This window comes from Mastigoproctus giganteus, chromosome 3 (genome assembly GCF_048544385.1).
Source record: "Mastigoproctus giganteus isolate SK-2022 chromosome 3, ASM4854438v1, whole genome shotgun sequence".
NCBI lineage: Eukaryota > Metazoa > Arthropoda > Arachnida > Uropygi > Thelyphonidae > Mastigoproctus > Mastigoproctus giganteus.
Window position 1 is genome coordinate 9,781,047 of NC_143577.1, and position 24,272 is coordinate 9,805,318.

Here is a 24,272-nt window from a genome sequence, read left to right on the forward strand (position 1 = left end):
GTTTCTCCTGAACTTCTTTATCTATCACCTTCCACAACAACATATGAAAGTTTGTTCTAAAGGAAAACTTCCACGTATCTAACTGCAATCATTCTTCTTCAATTTGAATTTGTGTTCCCTCGTGTGTAGGCTAAGAAAGAGGTAGAATCCCATCAACACTGAGTTTGCTCAATCTATTCAAAGCCTTAACCACCTCAATCAGATCGCCTCGCAGATGCCTGGTTTCCAGATGCTGCAATTTGCAGAACTGAAGCCTTCCTTTGTTCTCTTCACCAATCTCGCCCTCCTCTGTGCTCGTTACAGCACTTCTACACCTTTCCTAAAATGAGTATGCAGTACTCAAGATGTCAAGAGAAAAATTCCTTATATCACTCACAAAACCCCATGAGCTGTACTGGCAGCCTGTCTGCATTACTCAGAGTACTTCATAATCCAACTGCACAATTAACCCCAGTCTTTTTCATTAAACACTACCATGAGTACAGTACCACACAGTTGGTACGTCATTCTGGGGTTACTGTTACCTATATGCAGTTGCATTTATCAGTGTTAAACTTCAATTACAATTTCCCAGCCCATCTGCTTAAGTTTTCTAGATACTGTTGCAATAGCATATCATTATTTCTATTACTAACCACCCTCCCAACCTTTGTATCATCTATAAACTTGGCCATTAAGCCTAATATGCCTTCATTGATATTATTAATAAATACAGAAAACAACAATACGCCCAACACTAAACTGGGGGACTCCACTAATAACATTAGTCCACGAAGTGCAGTATCCATTGATTACCACTCTCTGTCTTCTCCTTTTAGCATTAGCATTAGCATTAGTAGAAGCATATGATGCAAGAAAGCAGACTTATACAGCATCAGCCACAAAAAAAAAAAAAAAAAAAGACCTTCCGATTTCACCCATCCATTTGCTCCAAATGTTTGTCTAGTTCTGCCTTGAATTTATTTAAGCTGTCAACATCTACAACAACAGATGGAAGTTTGTTCCAGCAATCAACCACGCACTGGCTAAAGGCAAATTCCACACATCTATTCTGCAACTGTCTTACCTCAATTTGAATTTATGTTCCCTCAGGTGATTAATCTGGGCAAGAGGCAGAATCCCATCAGCATTGAGCTTGCTCATACCATTCAAGGCCTTATACACCTCAATCAGATCACCTCGCAAATGCCTAGTCACCAGACATTGTAATTTGCAAAGCTTTACAGTACTCGAGGTGTGGCCTGAAAAATTGCTTTATAGAAGGGGATAATCACCTCCTTATCGCTGCTAGAAAAATTCCTGTGTATCATATATAAAACACCATGAGCTACTCCAGCAGACTGTCTGCACTGCTCAGAAAACTTCATATCTGACTGCACAATTACCCCCAGGTCCTTTTCATTCTCTTCCACCTTGAGTGTAGTACAACACAGTTGATATGTTACTCTGGGGTTACTGCTGCCCATATGCATTACTTTACATTTGTCAATGTTAAACTTCAGCTGCCATCTCTCAGCCCATCTGCTCACTGTTTCTAGATCCTCCTGCAGTAGCGTACTGTCATTAGTGTCATTAACAACCCTTCCAACCTTTGTAACGTCTGCAAACTTAGAGATTAAGCTTGATATACTTTCATCAATATCTTTAATAAATACAGAAAACAACACACTGAACCCTGGGGAACTCCACTAATAACATTAGTCCATGAAGACTAGTGTCCACTGATTACCACTCTCCGTTTTCTCCCACTCAAACCATCCCTTTATCCGTAGCAGCATTTTGCCCTCAATGCCATACCAGTCCTGTTCCACCTATCCTTTTTGCACAATATATTCCCCGTTTTCCTGACAATAGAGTCAACAACAACAACTAGTTCCTGTGGGACCAGCGCATTCTGCCTTGTCGCTGTGTTGCCTGATGTTTAAGTGCAAGTTCTGGTGTTGATGCAGGCAGCTGAGAGCTTGATGGGCCCCCTCAATTTAAGTCCTTCAAGCTCATAAAGGCCCATAACAATGCTGAGTTTGTGCCTCATTTCTTCACACTCCTTACATCGAGCACAAACAAAGACATTCTTGGTTGTTCCAAGAATGATATTTGAGACATGACATTCCCCTTAGTAATATCATGTCTCGTTTCTGATTACTCCAAAAACATCAAACAAGCAGTACATTTCAAAAGGCTGTGATTCAGAGGACAACCACCCTCCTCAGTTTGCCCCTGAGCCACAGCACTCCCAGTACTTTGAGCCTTTTGCTTTGCTGCTCTGGCCTTTGGCATGATTTCGATTCAATTTTAATACAATTCAATATAAATTTAGTACAATTAAAAATATTACATTAAACTTCTATCCCAATATATATATATTTCAGTATCACGTTTTATCTACTTCCGAATTACGCTATATTAATTTTGTGCCTCATATCACGTTTAAGTTTTATGTACTAAGTTAAAACGTTACGTTTGTAAAATCAAAGTATTTATAATAAATAATAAATCTAACTATCTATTACCACCCACGTGGTTTGAACTCTCACACCATCTATCTATGCCAAATAACTGATTCTGAAAGCTCTATTATTATTGTCGTACGTTACGTCTACGTGACAAGTTAAATTATTAAAACACATAAGAAGTGTTATAATTTATAGTTTATAATACTCTGCTGACACAGTTTAACACTGCTACAAGTTAGGCAGAAACCCTGTATCTGCTATACTGATAAAAGAAAAAAAAAAAAAACAATGGCAGTGGTTTCTTGCTACTGTCAATACAATATCAGCAGAATTGACTGTGGTTTTCTATGCAATTACAAGGCCGAGTAACAAATAAATGCACCAAATTAATCGGAAAATCACAAAAAATACTATACTAATATATTTAAATCAAAAGTTATACAAAAACAATAATTTAAAATCAATAAATAAAAAAGTCGACAGCAGCTTGTGAATATGACCGGCTCCAACTAGCCTCATCTACTGACGAGGCTAGTGGGAGCCAGTTGTGTTTCTACTGAACCATCCCTTTATTCACAGCAGCAACTTTCCCAATTTTTTGTACAGCAGTCTTTTATGTACAACAATATCAAAAGCTTTCCTGAAATCCAAGTATATGATATCAAAATGATTTTTTGCACCCAATTCTTTTGTGACCACATCGTAGTATCCAATCAAATTGGTCAGATAAGATTTCCCCTTAACAAACCCATGCTGTGTCTTATGTATAATTGCAGCCTTGTCTATATGATCCGGCATTACTTCTTTTACCAGTGACTCCATTATTTTCCCTGGAACAGAAGTTAAACTAATAGGTCTGTAATTACTTTTGCCACCCTTTGATCCCCTTTGTGAATTAGCATTTGCATATCTCCAGTCCATGAGGACTTCCACTAAATCCAAGGATGCTCTCATAATTATGGCTAAGGGTTGCTTACTTCCTTCATTGCCTCCCTTAATATAATTGGAGAGATCCCATCCACCCCAGGTGCCTTGTTATGTTTAACTTGAACAATTTTTCTCTTTCACTTTACTCTGTTATTACAAAATCATTTAGCTCTCTGTTCGTGTAAATTGATAAATCTCTGGCATCCACTTCCTCTTGTGTGAATGTAGATGTAAAATATTCATTCAGAATGTCAGCTACCCGAGCGGGATCATCAACTGTTGAACTACCAATATCAAGTGGACCAATTTGATTCGTCCCCTTCCTTCCAATGTTTACATAGATTACAATGTTTGCCAAAGATTTCTCGTAATCTGCCTTTCCTTGCCTAACCTTTTTTGTGACTTGATAACAGACTAGTTTACATCTATCATAGGCTCCTGTGTTGTCTGATAATTTATATACATCCAATGCATTTTTCTTCTCTCTGTTCACTTCTTCTGACCTCCATTTAGACCTAAACCTTAAAGAATATTTCTTAGTTGGTATGAAAAGCTTAGTAGCTTCTCTTCTACAACTTTTCTTTTCCATTTATGACCCCTTATGTGTTTCGTCTCAGATAGGATAAAGATGATATCAGCACTTAGTTTATTAACCCTTTTAAAGTCTTATACACTTCAATTAGGTCACTATGCAGACGTATAGTTTCCAGGGACTGCAATTTACAGAACACCAATCTCTCCTTCTCTCTTGGAGAAAATTCTTTTGGGCCTTACTTTCAATAGCCCGCAACAGACAACATCTACGCTTTGCACATAGATGCAAAAGCAATCGAATCATACGTAAAGGGTTCCGCTACAAAGCCCCGTTCCACAAGTCTCACATGGATCATGCCTGTTTTACTTCAGTCTACGCACATTAAAATTGTGGATAACCCATCTCCACCGTGAAATCAAGAGCGCTGACTACAACAAGTCCAGACTGTTACAACATCTACAAGGTAAGGTCTTGCCTATCATATTTACGAACCTTATACATATCATCTGTCATTGGGCTAATCAGATCTCTGATACCTACCGTTTACGCCAACAGTGCAAATTCATAAACTTAAGCATAGAAGCTAACTCCTTAAAGGCGAGCACACGTTCAAGTGATACAACTTCCTTCATCTTGAACCTAAGCAGCAAACAACTATCCATTGAACAGCTGAGTGTCTTATCCAACGGCATGAAATTTGCCGTCATACCATCCAAACCTACATTCACACAGCTTCCTATGGGTATAGAAGCCAGTATTACCAACCTTCCAGAAGAAACTGCCAACGAGATCCGTTTCAGGACTGCCGCAATCCTCCGCAGCACTCGAAAAACTTATCTAAACCTTAACCATTGTCAACATGCCGCCCTATCATCTATAAGGAAAGACAACTCCATCGTCGTACTTCCTGCTGATAAAGGGCGCCAGACCGTTGTATTAGACCGATCAACCTACCGAGAGAAAGCCCTGACCCTACTACTAGACCCAAACGTATATGAACCTCTATCTGATCCACCATTAAGGTCTTGAAACATCTAGAGACACATGTCAATAAACTCGTTCACACATGGTTTAAAGATAAGAAGATCTCGACTACAACTCAGCGTCTTCTACGTGCTACTGGCTGCCAACTACCGCAATTCTATGGATTACCAAAGATCCACAAACCGGGTATTCCCCTCAGACCAATAGTGTCGTGCTGCAGTGCCCCAACGTATGAACTGTCCAAGCATATCGTGTGCCTCCTCTCACCTCTTGTAGGAAATACCTCACACACCGTTAAAATTAGCAGTGAATTCATCCACCTCATTAAGGACCTTTCAATCCCTGACAACACCGTCATGGCATCATTTGATGTGATTTCTTTATTCACTTCAATTCCCGTCCAACAGGCCATGCACTGCGCCAGAAGGCTCCTCGAGAACGACTTAAGCCTCCAATCCAGGACATCACTATCCACTGATGATGGTACCGCCCTCAACATATGCTTATCAAGCAGCATCTTCACTTTTGAGGATTCAGTCTATCAGCAGGTACATGGCACTGCTATGGGTGCCCCTGTTAGTTCCGTAGTAGCCAACATCGCCATGGAAGATCTGGAGGAGCAGACACACCGGAACCCACCTACACCTATTACAACATGGTGTAGATACGTTGACGATATTTTTACTGTAATACCACGTGGCTCTGAAACAGCACTACTGGAATACCTCAACTCCCTATCTAATTTCATCAAGTTTACTATAGAGTTAGAGGTCAACGATGCGCTCCCGTTCCTGGATGTCCTAGTGCATCGCGTAGGCCCACATCTAGAGACTTCAGTATACCGCAAACCTATGTGGTGTGGTCAATTCACTAACTACAGATCCAGCCACGCACCAAGTCATCTCAATAGCACTGCCCGCACCCTATTCTCCAGGGCTTGGAGCCATTCCAGCACTGATACAATTAAGCGTAACGAGATCTCCCGTGTGAAGGCGGACCTAACCAAATGTGGTTATCCATCCCATGTCCTTGTGCCTATAATAGGCAGGTGCCTATTACAGGCACAAGAACTTACATCCCACCCAAGACCACCGAACCAAGATGGTATATCGTCCGCCTACATTCCCTATTATCCAGGCGTGTCAGGACGGATCTCGAAGGTCCTTAGAAATTACAACATCAAATGCGTGCAGTTACCCTGCAGGAACCTACGTTGACTTGTCTCCAGTGTGAAAACCCCTGTCACACCTGTCTTAAGCAGCAATGTAGTATATCGCATCACCTGTAGAGACTGTGACAGTTGCTACATAGGAGAAACATCAAGGCGTCTCCAAGATCGCTTTATGGAACATGACAGAGCTATCCGGCTTGCCGAAACTGACCAGTCCGCAGTCGCAGAACATTTTTGGGCCACCAACCACGATCTTGATCCCAAACGTGACTTTGAAGTAGTAGACCACTCACGACACTTTCGCCACCACCTATGGCTAGAGTCACTTAACATATTAAACAATCCAAAGGCAATAAACCGCCACAAAGGCATACGTCTACACCCCATCCTAGAGACAACTGTTTTAATGCTAGATGATCAGTGGAGTAAAAGCAGCGCACGTCCGTGCAACAACAATGGCACATGATTAACGTGCCTCACTCAGCTCATTGCACTTATCCGTTGTATTTTTGTATTTGAATTTCAGTTGATGAAGAGACACGCCAGTCTCGAAAGCTACTGCCTGTTAGTATATATTTGTATTTTTATATTAAACTGGATTTATAATTTATACGTATGTTATTTATTAAAACTGTGTCTACTAATAGTTGGAAACATAAGAGATGGCAGTATGTACTGGAAAAATTTTAAAAAAACTTTCACACAAAAACCAACAATTATTTGAAATGTATTTAAAATTACTGTAAAAAAAGTAGATTTACATACTCATGAAAGAGTTAAACAAGAGATAAGGATATATGGAAACTGCACCTAAAGAAAGCCATTGTGCTTCTTGAAAGGGTCCAAAGAAGGGTAACTCGCCTGGTGAGATTGACAAAAGGGCATCCATATGAAAAAAGACTTCAAATATGCAGAATGCAGAGCCTGGAAACTAGGCACCTCAGAGGAGACTTGAATGAATGAGAGCAAAATTTTTACAGTTATAAATGATTTTAGAACAAGGGGCCATAAGTTCAAGTTATTGGGGGGAGATGTTTAGATTGAATTGCAGGAAGTTTTATTTTAGCTAGAGAGTTATAAATTACTGGAATAAGTTACCTACATGGGTGGTAGAGGCTGACAGTTCGGGAAATTCAAAGTCAGCTGGATAATTACCTTTAGGAGGAGGGAAATACATAGGTGGTCTATTTCCTTTTCTCTTATTAATTATTTATTTTTTTTACATGTTCTTATTATTTTATTTTATTATTTTATTTTTTTGGCTGGTGCAGCATAAGCCATAGGCTTCCTTGCACCATGTGGCCATTGCCTAATACTAAATACTAATACAAGTATGGAATATAAATAAATAATAATAAATTTTCTGTTTATACTCCGGGACGACCAAACGGTCAGAGGAGTTTATGAATATACAATTCAATTAAACTAGGTTTAATAATTAATTTTCAGGAACGCTTACAGTATCAAGGGCACTACTATCTTAGAAGTGGAATCTCGTAAATATGGAACAAATGAAACAGAACTGCACAGGAAATCTATGACGAACCAAACTAAAACGCACTAGTTAATAACAGTTTATTGAAATCTTACCTGTGTCAAAACTATAAAGTTCATCAAGTGCACCTGAAGAATCTAGCCCTCCAAAAATATAAAGTTCATCTCTCACAGCAACTGCTCCATGATGAGCACGTGCAGATGGATTTGTCCCATTTTTTGGTGACACGTGTATCCACTCAGCACTAGACATATTGAGCATAAATAAATCATCAAAAAATCTTGTTTCATCCATCCCACCATGAAGATATAAAGAATTTTGTATAGGTACCATTACATGACCATGTCTTGAGGATGGTGACTTTCCCAAAGTTGGAAATATGCTCCAAGTCTTATCTTCTGTGTTGAACATATGGACTTCTCTAAAACAAACAAACAAACAAAATTTTGATATATATAGAAACCCAGTTACTTATATAAAATAATATTATTAAAATTGAAATCATCTATAGAGTGGTGATAATTAAACTGCATCACTTTGAAGGTTTGTAGATAGAAAAAGACTAATGCTTTATGTATGACAGGCTAGGGCTTACTACCAAAGTGTCTAAAATGCTGATGGAACTGACATTCAAGTCCTATTTGTAAGTGAAGTGGAAATTTTCAATGAAGTTTGGTCATTTTAATGTAGGGTTACCTCGCATTATGAAAGGACTGAAACACCATGCCTAGTCCCTCAAGGTTCAGTATTGGGTCCATTACTGTTTTCTGTATTTATAAATGATATTGATGATGGTATATCAAGCTTAATGTCCAAGTTTGCAGACAATACGAAGGTTGGCAGGGTTGTCAAGGATACTACTGACACTATGCTACTGCAACAGGATCTGGAAAGGTTGAGCAGATGGGCTGAGAGGTGGCAAATGAAGTTTAACATTGACAAATGTAAAGTATTGCATATGGGAAACAGCAACCCCAGAGCAACGTATCAACTCTGTGGTACTACACTGACAGTGGTAGAGAATGAAAGGGACCTGGGGGTGGTTGTGCAGGCAGATATGAAGTTTTCTGAGCAGTGCAGACGGGCTGCAAGAGTAGCTCATGGTGTATTGTCGATGATATATAGGAATTTTTCTAGCAGGGATAAGGAGGTGATTATTCCCTTGTATAAGGCAATGGTCAGACCACACCTAGAGTACTGTATACAGGTCTGGAGGCATTTCAAGAAGGATGTAGAGATGCTGAAACGAGTACAGAGAAGGGCAACAAGATTAGTGAATGGAACAAAGGGGTGCTCTTACGAAGAAAGGCTTAAGTTTTGCAAATTACAGTGTCTGGAGACTAGGCACCGGCGAGGTGATCTGATAGAGGTGTATAAAGGCTTGAATGGTTTGAGCATGCTCAATGCTGATGGGATTCTTCCTCTTGCTCAGAATAATCACCTCAGAGAGCATAAATTCAAATTGAGAAAGGACAGATGTAGGATAGACGTGAGGAAATTTGCCTTTAGCCAGCGGGTGGTTGGTTGGTGGAATAGACTTCCATCCCTTGTCGTGGAAGTTGATAACCTAAATAAGTTTAAGGCTCAGCTGGACAGGTATTTCGAACGAACAGAGGGGTGAAGTGGAAGTGGTTATTTTTTTATTTATTTATTTTTTTTTTTTGGCTGATGCTGCATAAGCTTGCATCAAATGCCTCTACTAATGCTAATGCTAATTAATTACCCTGAAAAATGACCATGCATGTGGAAACCAATGTAAGAGTTCAATATGTAGTGTCCACATCATACAGAGGAATGCATCTCCTCTGTGTCACCAGGAAATACTATGTGGTAGATAATGCTCATCATACAGTGGAAAATCCATACATTTTGGAGCTTGAAGAATGTTTAGTCTCCAGATCAAAGCTCCAGCAGCCCCCCACCTCTTCCGTCATGCACTATTACTGTTTTTTGAGGTTATGATGGGTGCCATGGCAAAATGAAACATTCTCTAGAAGGCATCTGGATCAGCTAGTGCACAATTTCACTCCCTCTATTCTGCCAGGTAATGATTGGAGGGAGTCCAAGTAGTGTGTACGTGGGTGTCACGGTTGACGCTACATTATGTGAAGAGATGGGTATAATCTTGCTGTGTCTACACCATATCTAAAAATTTGATTAATTCATACATGTTCTCTCCCCTCCTTATTTATTTAATGTATCATGAATAGTCAAACCAACACAAGCATATCTATGAAAAGATCTAAATCTCCTTCATTCATTAAGAAAATGCAATAAGAGTGACCTCAGTGATGTCTTTACACCTTAAATCTGCAAGTCCCTACTTAGTTTTTTTTTTTTTTTTTTGACAGAGTTGCAATTATTGGTTGCCTCGAACCACTACTCATATCACTATGATTCCTTTTGCTTCAAAGGTAGTACTTGTGCACATGTTTGCTCTGATATTCCTTTTCAGAAACCTAATTTGTAATCTCTCATCTTTTTCTCCCAACTCCACTTATCTATCACTTGAAACTCTGACTTCTTTTATTTAAAACTGTACTCTCTCCAGTCTATCTTTCCTAAGCAAGGTCTACACTGATTTTAACCTTCACAACTGTAGCTGACTTAAATTTTTTGGTTGAATGAGCCTAACTGGTAAAGATGTGAGACTTTTGCAATTATCACAATGAAATTACACAGCATATTCATTTTCCTGCCAGAATACCAGACAATTCTAACCACACATCCAACATCCTTAAATCATTTTCTCACCAAAACCCTTCAAAGTACATGGTCAATGTTAGTGGCTCTCTCACGGTCATTCTCAAGTCTCGTGTTGTTTGGCATTAAAGGAATACAAACTGAGATGATCTGCAAGATCTGTATTCTTCTTTTCCTTAGTTGGATTACTGTTTTAAATTTTCTGGTTGAAATGTTTGTTCAGATCATGTCTATGAAATTATTCTTGTAGGGATTCCTTTAGTTAACATTCCACCCTAAAATCTCAGCCCTCCAAGCCTTGGTTTTCCAATAAATGTACTAAGGCTGTTGGCATTTATCTAGATCTTCAGCTTAATTTCTCCTACACTAAAGCTTGCAACAATTATAAAACAGTTAATTATTAATCTGAACTCAATTGTGAACAGGCTAAGAGTAGAAATTTGCTTCTTGTCCAAATGGTAGTCAACCATTCTGGTCTCTTGCCAAAGCTATTGCTACTTGTCTGTCTGTCTGTAAATACTCCCACCTCTGTTATAATCTGATGATTTTATTGCATTCTCAGCTAAAGATAAAGCTGACTTACTAGCAACCTACTTTTTTTTTGCTAACTCTTGTATCAACAATCTTGGCAAACCAGCTCCTACTACACCCAATGCACACCAGTGCCTACCAAAAGAAGAATGTTAAAAAATTCTGAACTATGATTTCCAAAAAAACTTTTTTTTTTTGGTAGTTGTTGGTGCATCGGCTTCTGTGGCCATAATGCACCTCCCAAGGTTTTTGCAGTACTTTGATCCAAGCCCGAGGCGGATTCGAACCCGCGACCTTTGGGTTACCGGGCAGGCACTTTACCCACCTGGCTAGCCTGGTTGGCTCCAAAAAAACTAGAGGTCCTGTTAGCCTCCAGGTAATTTCTTCACTTTCTCTCAAAACCTATGCTCCTGAGCTAGCTCCTCTTCTGTGTCACATTTTTATACTTTCTTATTCCACTAGTGTCTTTCCTTCTGCTTGAAAATTTCTTCATATTCAGCTAGTTCTTAAAAATAGGTGACAAATCCGTCCTATCCAATTATCACTCCACTGCACTTACATCTACTCTTTTCAAAGAAATGGGGGAAATCCATTGACCACCAACACAAACTATCTCAATCTTCCATATTGACACCTGTGATATACTGGCTTATGTTGGTATTAGTACAAGAAAGCAAGCTAATAAAGCAGCAGCCAAAAAAAAAAAAAAAAACTTCACACACCTGTTCATCCTCTCCAATAGTAGTTTGTCTAGCTCTTCATTGAATTCAAATTCCCCAATTCCACAAAAACAGATGGAAGTTTGTTCTAACAATCAACCACCCGCTGGTTGTTAAGAAAAATTCAAGGGCAAACTTTGATGAAAATCACCAAACTTTTGATCATGCTTGGCATATAGGTCTTCTAAACAAGCTCCCATCTTATGGATTGCCAACTGTTTTTTTTTTTAAAGGTGTGCAATAATTGGGTATCCAGTTTTCTCTATGACCACTCACTGTGGCTAATGCTAGACAGTACTCTGTCTTCTAACTTCACTAATGCCGGGATTCTCCAAGGTTTAGTTCTTTCTCCCACTCTTTGTTATATAACCCTTTATTGATTGGAAATTCTATCCATCTTGTAGTTCATTGTCATCTTGCTGATGACAATGAATTACAATCCATCTCCCAGTTTCAGAAACCTTGCATGGCACAATATCTCGAATATCCAACATCGGTAACTTAAAATGCAGATCTCTGGTTAATTCTCTAATGAAGAAAAACTTAGTTAACTTCATTCTTTTAAAACTCAGTCCTGTGTTATTTCTCCCAAGAAAGAGTCTATTGCTCCTGTGTTCATCTTTCTAGAAATATGCTATCTTTGGGGTAGTGGTAGTAGTAGTGGCATGTGATGCAAGAAAGCAAGTGTATGAGCTTATGCAGCATCAGCCAAAAAAAAAAAATCACACCATTCCCTCCAAATTCCTGTCCAGTTCCTCCTTAAATTTATTCAACCTATCAACTTCCACAACGACAGATGGAAGTTTGTTCCAGCAATTAACCACCCGCTGGCTAAAGGCAAATTTCCGCACATCTATTCTACATCTGTCTTTTCTTAATTTGAATTTATGCCCCCTTAAGTTCATAATCTGAACAAGTGGAAGGATCCCATCAGAATTCAGCATACTCAACCCATTCAAGGCCTTATACACCTCAATGAGATCACCGTGCCTAGTCTCCAGCCACTGCAATTTGCAGACTTTAGCCTCCCTTAGTAAGAGGATCCCTTCATTCCCCTCACCAATCTTGTTGCCCTTCTCTGTACACGCTCAAGCAAATCTACATCCTTCCTAAAATGAGGCCTCTGGACCTGTATGCAGTACTCAAGGCATGGCCTGACCATTGCCTTATACAGAGAGACACTCACCTCCTTTTCCCTGCTAGAAAAATTCTATATATCATTGACAAAACCCCATGACCTGCCCTGGCAGCCTGTCTGCATTGCTCAGAAAACTTCATATCTGACTGCACAATTACTCCCAGGTCTTTTTCATTTTCTACCACCTTAAGTGTGGTACCACACAATTGGTACTTTTCTCTCGGGTTACTTCTACCCATATGCACTACTTTGCATTTGTCAAGGTTAAACTTCAGTTGCCACTTCTTAGCTCATCTGCCCAAATTATCTAGATCCTGTTGCAGTAGCACACTGCCATTACTGTCATTAACAACCTTGCCAACCTTTGTATCATCTGCAAACTTCGACACTAAGCCTGATATACCTTCATCAATATCATTGATAAATATACAAAACAAGTGGACCCAACACTGAACCCTGTGGGACTCCACTAATAACATTAGTCCATTAAGAGCAGCACCCACTGATTACCACCCTCTGTCTTCTCCCACTTAACCATCCTTTTATCCATTGTAGCAACTTGCCCTTAATACCATTTGGTTACTCTGACTTCTATTCTTTCATGGCATAAACACATCACAAAAATTGTTTCCTCTGCATTACTTTTCTTCTAAACACTGTCATTCTGTTCAAAGCTGAAATCAGTCCTAACATGGAATATTGTTCCCACATTTGGAATAGTATCCCCAAAACGTCTCTCAAGCTGCTTGACTTCATTCAAAAGAAGGCAAATAATAGTGTTAATTAATGATGCATTTCTTACAAAGTCTCTGTATTTCTATCTCATAGATGTTCAGTTTCCACTGCATGCTTTTTCTATAAATATTTCCGTGGACAGTGTTCTTGTGAACTGGCACTTGTAATTCCAATATAATATTTAAGTGAATGTTGCAGTTTATCTTGATCAAATCACTTAAAATGAATGCACTTCACCTGTGTAGGGTTTAGAATCTATTCATTACTAGTAAAATCTAACAATCATATGTTTCAAGGCTGTTTTTTTTTTTTGTGCTTTCTCAGTGACTGTAATCCTGCACCCACCCTGTCACTACTGCAGGATTACAATCAACAAAGAGAGAAGGAAAAACATCAGTGAAACATATTTGTTACAACCTATTAGTAATAAATAGATTCTAAACCCTACACGGGTGAAGTGCTTTCATTTCAAGTAATGTCATCTGTAATTTTTCTCTCTCTCTCTCTCTCTTTTCAAAACCAGTCTGAACAAGTACCTCAACCACTCAACATCCATTTGCTGTCCATCCAACTTCAAACTCGCAGAACCAACTTCTCCTCTTATTCATTTATCCCTTCTACTTCTGTTTTTCCAGAACAATCTTACTTCTTATGTATTTCCCAAAAATTAATATCTACAGAAATTTAAGTTCAATGTTAACAAATATCTTCTGTCTTCTCAGTCTTCAACTAACTATCATAGGTTATAATAACTTTTCATGTTTGGGGGGTTTCATATAAAAATTAAAAATGGACAGTAATCAGGAAATGTGAAAAGAAATGACATGGGAAAAAAAACAGTTTTATAAAGTGTTGTCAGGTGGTAAATGCTGTTGCATATAAGAATTGTGAAAATTATATCCTAATCTTATAGCCATGAAAAAGCTATAAGAATAGGTAATAACAGAACAGAGAAATTCACCTTAAGACTTCTATTAAAGGACTGAACTCTGCTGGTTGAGTTCTATTAATAAAACAATAACAATTCTTTATCTTTATTTCAGAAATACCAACAATAAAAAAAGACTGAGATGTGGGACTGTCAAAAAATGGATTTGCAACATGATACAGAAGTTTGAGGATAGTTTTGTGAAATTTTACCTGTTTTTATTCTAGCAGAAGAAAGTTGCCAGTTTTGGAAGACCTTGTTGATATTGCTGTTGCGATGATGGGATGCAGCACATAATTCCTTTGTCCCCTAGTGTCAGAGCAGTTGTTACACTTTGTGAAAGATTCAGTTGTGTCATAAACGAAGCACTCAGAGTTCAGTTGCTACTTCATGAAAACATCTTGAATTATCAGTTCCTGGCAAAGCTGGACTTAGAGAGTACAGGTAATTGACAATGTGCTCATTGCTGGTTCTCTGAACCAGCAATGAGCACATTGTCAATTACCTGTACTGTATGTGTTCATTGCTGGTTCATTTGTTTCATTGCTGTTGTTTCATTCAGTTGTGTTCATTGCTGGTTCTCTGAGCCAGCAATGAACACAACTGAATTGTAATGTCATTTTTATAACAACATTTTGTATGCTGAAGTATAAACAAATTGTGTATAAGCATCAGTCATGCTGAAGTATGAGCAAAACATGCATGACATTAAAATTTCACAATTTTTTTTATATAAATACTAAAATAAGAACAATGAAAAAATCGAATGTTTAAAAAATGATTTAATTAAGTAAAAGAAAGTAAAAAATTAAGTTAAAAAAATACAAAAAAAACCAGCAATATCAGTATCAGAGAAACAAAATTTTCAAATAAACTAGATGATTATTATTTGCACCAGCACATTAAGAAATTCTGATCAGATGACATTACAGGGCTTACACCATTAGTAGGTAGTGATTGCAGGCTGTGATTAGCTGTAGTAGCGTGTAGGTAGTAATTAGCTGGAAGATAAAGAAATATCCAGTAGTTAAAGGTAAGGGCATGGGTTTTTCTGAAATAAAAGGGAGCCATGTGAGTTTAATATGCTACATGGCATCTATGAATTGGGCAGATTGCAGAGCAAATATATCAGAATTAGAATATTAGAATATCAGAATATTTTCTTAATGGTATACATGCATGGCTTCTGTGATTATTACTTTAAAGGTATTCTGATACCTTTAAAGTAATAATCACGGAAGCCATGCATGTATACCATTAAGAAAATATAGCACAAGAAGGACACTAAGATGAATGTGGAGCTGGCCAGTCTAATAGAGCAGAAAAAGTTGGCAGGAAAGGTAAAAAGCAATAAAAAATATTGAAGCTTACACAATAGCTACTAGCTGATCTGTAATAATGCCACTTCAAAGAAATGGGCAGCCAAGGTCAAGTATGAGAAAACACTGGCCAAAATAGTAAACAATGGGGACAAGGAAGTTTTCACATTTGTGAATGCGAAGAGGAAGAAAACAAACCAGATCAGATCTTGTGTACTTGGATGTGGGCATCTCATAGACAGCCCATATGATGTTTCCAATGAATTGAATAAGTACTTCACATCAATCTTTACTGACAAATGGCCCTTTATGAGAGGCTGTGCAAGTGAAGCTTGAAAGCATAAATTAGTGATACTGAAATTTCAAATTATTTATTAGATAAAACTTTTCAACTTAAAGGCAAGTAAGGTTCCTGGAGTTTATGACATACACCCAGCAATTTTGAGGAAAGCAGCCAGAGTGTGCACTGAACCATTGAGATTAATTATGAGGTTATCAATGAATTAGGGAGAAATTTATTTGGAATGGAGAAGTGCCAGTGTATCACCAATACATAAAGGAAGTTCTAAGAGTAAATCAGTAAATGCAGATGACTTAGTCTGACCTCAGTAGTAGGGAAAATATTGGAGGCAATGATTAAGAGTGCAATCCAGGGATATCTAGTATTAACAGTGGCAAATGATGCAAGAAAGCAAGCATGCAGCAGCCTAAAAAAAACTTCCCACATCACAACTCCATAACCACAAACAGTTTGTGTACAGCCAGGCCTCGCATAACGTGAGTTTGATTAACGCAATTTTTAGTTAGCGCTATTTGAAAAATTATACCACTTTTAACTTTACATGATGCAAATTTCCAGTTAACGAGACCTTTTTTTTTTATGCGATAGTTGAAAAAGATTTGAATTGCGCGTTAAGCTTACCGCGAGTCATACAGGCAATAAACAAACGTTTGCCTGCTGCCCGCCTCGGTGTGTTCCATCAACGATCGGAAGAAGACGTGTTTGTCTCCTGCTAATAAAGTCAATGCAGACTTGCATTTAAAAATTCAAATTTTTAAATGAGCCAGATGAAAATGTTACCACGAAGGAGATAACGGTAAAAGAATTAGATGAAATCTTTTGTATCGCATAGAACCTCAAACAAAAGGTTCGATGTTCTCTGTGATATTTATTTCACCAGGGCTCAGAGAAGATTGTTGTCGGCTATCGGAAATTGATTGATGAAAAGAGAAAGTCAACACTGTTCAAATATTTCCGCAACAGTAATTTCTTCATTGTGTATTTCATGTCAGAGGTTCCCAAACTTTCTCGGTTCACAGCGCCCTTAGTGTCTCAGTAATTTTTTCAAGGCGCACCCAGACCAAAAGAAATACCTAACAGTTCCATTTAGTAGTTAGGTCCAAACAACTTAATAAGAAATGCTGAAACTGTGAACTACCCCGAGCTAGTAGTTCGCGCGGTGTCCGACAGATGTCAAGTATCGCTGTGTTTCCCTCGAAAATTTAAAATATTCCACGGCGCACAGTTTGGGAACCGCTGTTTTATGCAATAAACATTTAATTCCATAATTATTTTCATTATCTTTTACATTGTATACAGTTCAAAAGTTATTTAAAAGGTATTTTTAAAATTCTTTATGGACATTCCAGAAGGTCAAGGACCAATTATAATTTTTCCCTATTGATTATTATATTTGATTAATGCATTTCCGTTTTGCTCGATGCGCTCCCGAGACAAATTAATCACTTTAATCGAGGCTAGCCTGTACTTCTTCCTTGAATTCATTCAAACTACCCACTTCCACTAAAAAAAGATGGAAATGTGTTCCAACAATCAACCACACACTGGCTGAAGGCAAACATCTGTATATCTATCATACAACCATTCTTCCTCAATTTGAATTTATGTCCCCTCATATGTGTAGTCTGCACAAGATGAAAAATGCCATCAGAATTGAGCTTGCTCAATCCATTTAAAGCCTTAAACACCTCAAACAGATCACCTCGCTGGTGCAATTTTCAGAACCAAAGCCTTTTGTTCCCTTCTCTGCACTTGTTCCAACTGATCTACATCCTTCCTAAAATGGCCTAACCACTGAATGGTACAATGGGATAATCACCTCCCATTGTACCAATCCCTGCTAGCAAAATTCCTGTATATCATTGACAAGACCCCATTAGCTACTCTCGCAGCCTGTCTGCACTGATCAGAGAACTTCATATCTGACTGCAAACTTATCCAGTTTTTTTTTCATTTTCTTTTAGTTGATTGTTGGAACAAGTTGCCCTTGCAGGTAGTTGTGGCCGACAGTTTGAATAAATTTAAAGGTCAACTGGATAGTTTGTGTGAGGAGGAAAGCATATAATTTGTATTTTCTTATAACTTGGGTTTGTTTTTTTTTGCGAGTGCAGCAAAAGCCTGTGGCTTCCTTGCACTATACTTGCAAATACTATTACTATTTTCCTCTATCCCAAGTGTAGTACCACACAGCTGGTATGTTAATCTGGGATTACTGTATTACTGCTACCCATATGCAGTACTTTGCATTTGTCAATGTTAAACTTCAGCCACCATTTCTCAGCCCATCTGCATAATTTTTCTAGATCTTGTTGCAGTAGCTCACTCTGATTACTGTCATTAACCACCATCCCAACCTTTCTATCATCAGCAAACTTAGACATTCAGACTGATATACCTTCATCAATATCCTTAATAAATATAAAAAACAATGGGCCCAGTACCAAGCCTGTGGAACTCCACTAATAACATTAGTTCACGAAGAGAAGTCTTCATTTACAACCACTCTGTCTTCATCCACTTAGCCATCCCGTTATCCAGAGCAGCAGGTTTAATGCTCTCAATCAAAAGTAACTTAAGTGAATTATACTAAATGCTCGACCATTCAAGTGATCCAGTAGCCATTGGTAAATGCCTGTCTACTCGTTCATGAAGTTTCAGCTGCGCTGCTCCAGCAAAAGTTAAGTATTTTGTATATTTCTCCTTTTGGCTTGGGACAATGCTCTTCTCAAACCAAGATGGATGCTAGCTTATAGTTATTCTTGTATAGCATAATTGCAGTTAGTGGACACTAGCTTCACTGACCAATAACAATTCCCCTTGCTCTCTCTCTCTGTTTCATATCACCTCCCTGCCTGCAGCAACACTCTACAGCAGGAGGTCCCGTACACATTTGGAGCTGCATACATTAAATGCTCCAAATGCATATTCCAAATGCCAGAGCTGCTCAGGCCTTTCCTACATGAGCCTGAAAAAATTATCAAGTGCAGCCGGTGCGAAATTCATTGCATGCTGCTGCCGAAAAAAGCCGGCAAATGGGCAAGGGAGCCCTTCCTGCTCAGCCATGGGTTCCCCTCCCAAACTGCTGCTTGACTCCCACTTGACGCCGCCTTGCCCACTGCAGCGTAGTAGAAGGCGGCATGTCAGTGACAGCTAGGTGTATTCCACCCAGTTTGATAAACAAAGCCAAGCTGAAGATGTTACTAACCTAGGAGAGCTTACTAATAATCCCTTGACAAGACAGAGAAACAGCAGCCCTTGTGCTACTCAACCGTACCAGTCCATCACAGGTGAACTGGACTTTATCGTGTCCACACCAGTGGCTGCTTCCATCCTGGAGTCCCTTGCTAATGCTCCACCTGAATCAACTCCAGTTTTTCAGCCCCCACCCACAACACCAGCTCCCTCAGCTACTGCAGTTATCTCCTCTAGCTAAAACACTGCCACTCCAGTCCAGCGTGTGCCATCTGCAGCAAATGAATCCTTGGACAAATATGTTCAAGCCTCCCCTGCTACTCCAGCTCCCACTACTGACAAAAATGCTGTGTTGGATCAGGTCTCGGTACTTTGAACCAAGCTGGAAAATATAATGAAAGACAAACAACAATAAGATCACTATGGCCGTCAGAGGAGGCATAGTAATCTTTTGGAACAAACTAGAAACCATCTTAATGAATGAACACCCTCAACAAGAAAATACGAAAGCTAAGCTTGAAGCCTTCATGGATGGGAGAGAAAAGCAAATGCCATAGTGCTCTCTCTCTCTCTCTCTCTCTCTCACTCTGCTGCACTGAGGACACCCACCACTCCCTCTCCCTTGGCAGATGTAGCATAAACAAAAAAGAAACCACCTGTGGTTTCTTTTTTGTTTGTACTACATCTGCCAAGGGAGAGGGAGTGGCGTGACCAAATTTAGTCATCCTAAGACCGAAGGAGAGTGAACCAGCAACCACCAGTGAGGAAACTAAAACTAAAATAATGGAATCAATGAAAGCCAACTTCAAGACAACACGAATCAAGTCAATAAGGAAGATAAGAATTACGGGAATAGCGATAGAAACTGAGATGAGAGAAGAAATACAAGGAATAATAGGGAATCCAAAAATCGCGACTTTAGGCTTAACTGCAGAGCTGCCAAAGAGAAGGGGGCCAACTGCCATTATTTTTGATGTTGGAAAGGATATTACCCCACAACAACTAACAGAGGAGATCTATACAAGGAACCTTCGGGATCTGCTCCCTGACCAAAACCCGCAAAAGTTAGTAATTCCAAAATATGTGACCAAGCCTAAAGACAGAAACACCAATAACTGGATTGTGGAATTCTCCCCTGAAGCCTGGCGAGCGATAAAAACCCAAATGAGAATATGCATCGAGTGTAGCTGTCACCACTTCAAGGAACATGTGATCATTCCCAAATGCTTTAAATCCTGCAGGTTCAGCCACACTTCACACACCTGTGTTCAAACAACAACATGCGGCCACTGCTCCGACAAAGGGCACAACTTTAATAACTGCACAAACAAGTCCAAAGAACCGTCTATGCAAACTGCAAGGCAGCGAAAATGAATAGCAATCACTCCATAAGAGATCCTAAGTGCCCATCATATACAAAAGCCAAGAGTATGTACCAGAGTAAGACTGATTATGGGAACTAGGCCAAAACAGTTCAACACCATGGAAATCAAAATTTTTCAGCACAATGCACAGTGGGCCGGAGCAGTAGCTGACCAGCTCAGAGTGATGGCTGACGAGGAAAATGTCAATATAATTATTGTCCAAGAGTCACATTCCAACGCAAAACAGGTAAAGGGGTACCCTTTGGCTTACAAGAGCATTCAATGTGATAAAGACACCCCCTGGGTGGCGGTGCTCATCAGGAATCCTAATATAACAGCCACCAAAGATGCAGTTATGTGCGATCTGGCTGGCTTGCGCCCACGTAATCACACCCGTAGGATCCTTCTATGTGGTCTCCTTATATTATAGACCGGGAGTAGAAATCACTTTTGCCATAAACTATCTTTAACATCTCTTGGATGTCCTTCCAAACCAGAAAATCATCATCGGGGCAGATGTCAATTGCCGCTCGCCTGCCTGGCATAGTGCAACCGAAGACAGGAGAAGAACAAATAATGACAACCAGCTCTTGGAAAACTTCCTTGCGAGGTCACCCCTAGCCATACTCAACCAGCTGCACCAACTCCCCACCTTTTGCAATACGCTGTGGGAGGCAACAATTGACATCTCACTTGCATCCACCAACGTCTCCAACTGGAGGGTGGAAAACTCCTGGACAACCTCCAATCACCGTGTCATTACGCTGAAAATCTCTAGGACACTAACCAGAACTCCGATCCCAAGACAACTGGGCAACCGATATGCAATAAACAAGGCAGACTGGAATCTGTTTGCTGAGAAGCTCCTCACAGCAGTAAATGCTGGACAGCAGGACCTGGTGCTGGAAGAGGACCCGGACCTCCTTCAACGAAAGATTACGGAACTCATCACCAAAGTTAGCAAGATAGCAATAAGAAGAAAATTCCATCCCCAGGGGCAGTGCCTTGGTGGAATCGGGATCTGCAGTCACTGCAGAAGGAGGTAATCATGTGCAGGAAAGAATTTCAAAGAGCCCAGCACTCTTGGCCGGAAGCTGAAGTAGAAGCCATGAGACAGTATTATAAGGCTGCCAGAAACCTGTATGCGGACTCGATCAGAAGAAGTAAACGAAACTTCTGGGGGCAATTCGTCTCCAACATGGGAAACACAGACCCCTGGGGGGTCTGTGTTTGTTGGTGGTATATAAACTTACTACCAACAAACTCCCCAGGGGGGAAGTCCTTACTACTACCAGAACACTGCAGGAGATGTCGATTGAAAACATCCTCAACTCCATCTTCAAGGAACAGGTTTACCTGCAGTCCCAAGCACAATGCAGGCTTTGTAAAGAAAACAACGACTACACCACTGACAACAAGGAACAGCTGTTCACTCAGGAAGAGCTTCAGAGCACAGATAAAAACTAGGAAATGCCCGGTCAAGGATATGCTTGAACCAGAAATCATAAAACGGGTTGTGGATTTAACACCAGGACTCCTACTTCGACTCTATAACTGTTGTCTGAAACAGGGGTACTTCCCCGAGGACTGAAAAATTGCCAATATTAAATTAATCCTAAAAAATCCTAACAGGAACTCAACTCTTCCGACCTCCTGACAGCCCATTGCTTTGTTGTCAGTCTTGAGCAAGCTCTATGAAAGACTTTTGTACAAGCGGATTCAACAGTACTACTCCACAGAAAACCAATATGGCTTCAGGCCGGGACTGTCAACAATCAAAGCCATCAGGAACCTTATAAATACTGCCAGTGCATGCCAAAATAAATACTTTCTGGTGGTCGCTGTGGATTTTGCTGGGGAATTTGACTCCCTCTGCTGGCTGAACATCCTTGGCTGACTCCGCAAAGTGCATGCTCCCATAAACCTTTACAATACTATCAAAGCATACCTGTCCAAAAGAAGAATTGAAGTCATAGCATCCTTCCAAAGAATAACAAGAAATATCCATAGAGGATGCCCGCAGGGGTCTGTTCTTGGCCCCCTGTTTTGGAATATAGTTTTTGACTACTTCCTTGACACCAACTTGGGGGAAGTAAAGTGTTAAGCCTTCGCAGATGATCTTGCACTGATGGTGGCAGCAGACTCCAGGGCCCAACGGGAGATACAGGCAAACCATGCTCTAGAGATCCTACAACAATGGGTGGAAAAAAACTTCCTACAAATTGAACTGACAAAAAAAACATCGATCCTTCTCAAAGAATCATTAAATATCAGAAGGCCTCCGCAAATTAAAATTGAAATACCACCCAAATGAAATATCTAGGTGTCACCCTTGACAACAATCTCTCCTTCCAACCTCACCTCAAGCAACTAAGAATAAAAATTAGAAACTACTCTGCAATGGTAGCTCGTATTACAAGGCGTGACTGTGGCCTGAAAAAGCGAACACTCTCTCTCTACTGTAAGGCTACATTTATCCCAGCAATCTCATAAGCTGCTGAAATCTGGTTCCACAAGATGGCCATGGCCGTAAATAAAAGAATTCTTGATTCAATCCAGAGATCAATCCTTCTAACAATAACCCGCGCATACAGGGCTGTCAGTACGCAGGCACTCTAGGTGCTGGCAGGGTTTTTCCCACTGGATCTGGAGATTGTCTGGTGTGGCCTGTCATACTACCTATCTAAAGGGATGCCTGTCACAATAATGGAGTACACCATCAAACTTACAAATGATAGAAAGACCGAAAAGACCCAATTATTGGGGCATCTTTTTTTTTTTTTTTTTTGTTTTATGTAAACCCCAAATACGAGAGGTATTGGAACCTACAGTACTTAGTACTGTGCTGGGTTGGAGGTTGAGAAAACGAAAGAAGATATTTGTTGACATTGGACTTGAACTTCTGTAGATTGTAATTTTCAAGAAATACATATGAAGGAAGGTTGTTCCAGAAAATGGCAGTTGAATAAATAAATGAGGAAGATGAAAAGTTGGTTTTATGAGTTTGAAGTTGGACAGTAAATGGATGTTGGCTGGTGGCAGCACGTGTTCGGATTATTTTGAAGGAGAGAGCGGGAATTATAGAAGCCAATTCAGAAGAACAGTGCCCATGGAAGTATATGTAGAAGATGCATGCAGCAGAAACAGTACATCTATGAGACAGGCAGTGGAGAGATTCTGTTAGAGATGAATCATTAATTAACCTAACTGGCCTCTTCTGAATGGAATCAAGAAGCCTGAGAGAGGTTTTGGGGGCACCACCCCAGTTGTGGGAACAATATTCCATGGCAGGGCGGATTTGCGATTTATACAGAGTGAGCAGCTGTTTGGAAGAAAAGTAATGCCGAGAGCGAAAGAGAAAACCAAATTTTTTAGATGCAGAGGAAACAATATTTGTAATGTGCTTGTGCAAGAGAGATTAGAAATCAGGCTAATCCCCAAAAGAGATATATCATTTTGCCTAGAAATCGGAGTGTCACTAAAGATAAGCATAGGAGAAGAATCCTTCTTTCGAGATATAAGGCAAGACTGAGTTTTAGAAGGGTTGAAATCAACTAAGTTGTCTTTGCCCTACTGGAAAATTAACCGAAGATCGACATTTAAGGAATTGGTAGCAGATTTTCGAGAAGTTGAAGCTGATTGAGCAGGGCAAGGTTTCTCGAAATGGAAAGTGGAATGCAATGTGCTATCATCAGCAAAACTATGGATAGGATTTCCAGTCAATGGAAGAAAGTCATTGATATACAAGAGGAAAAGAGTGGGGGAAAGAACTGAACC

The 24,272-nt window shown here is 39.7% G+C and overlaps 1 protein-coding gene across 1 annotated transcript in view; it reads right to left on the reverse strand.

Moving 5' to 3' along the window:
* LOC150087658 (rab9 effector protein with kelch motifs-like) overlaps positions 1 to 24,272 on the reverse strand; it is a 54,435-nt gene that overhangs the window by 11,991 nt on the left and 18,172 nt on the right. Inside the window, exon 3 of the mRNA XM_090369850.1 lies at positions 7,661 to 7,986. Coding sequence (XP_090225976.1) covers positions 7,661 to 7,986 — 326 coding nt within the window. The remainder of the gene's footprint in view (positions 1 to 7,660; positions 7,987 to 24,272) is intronic.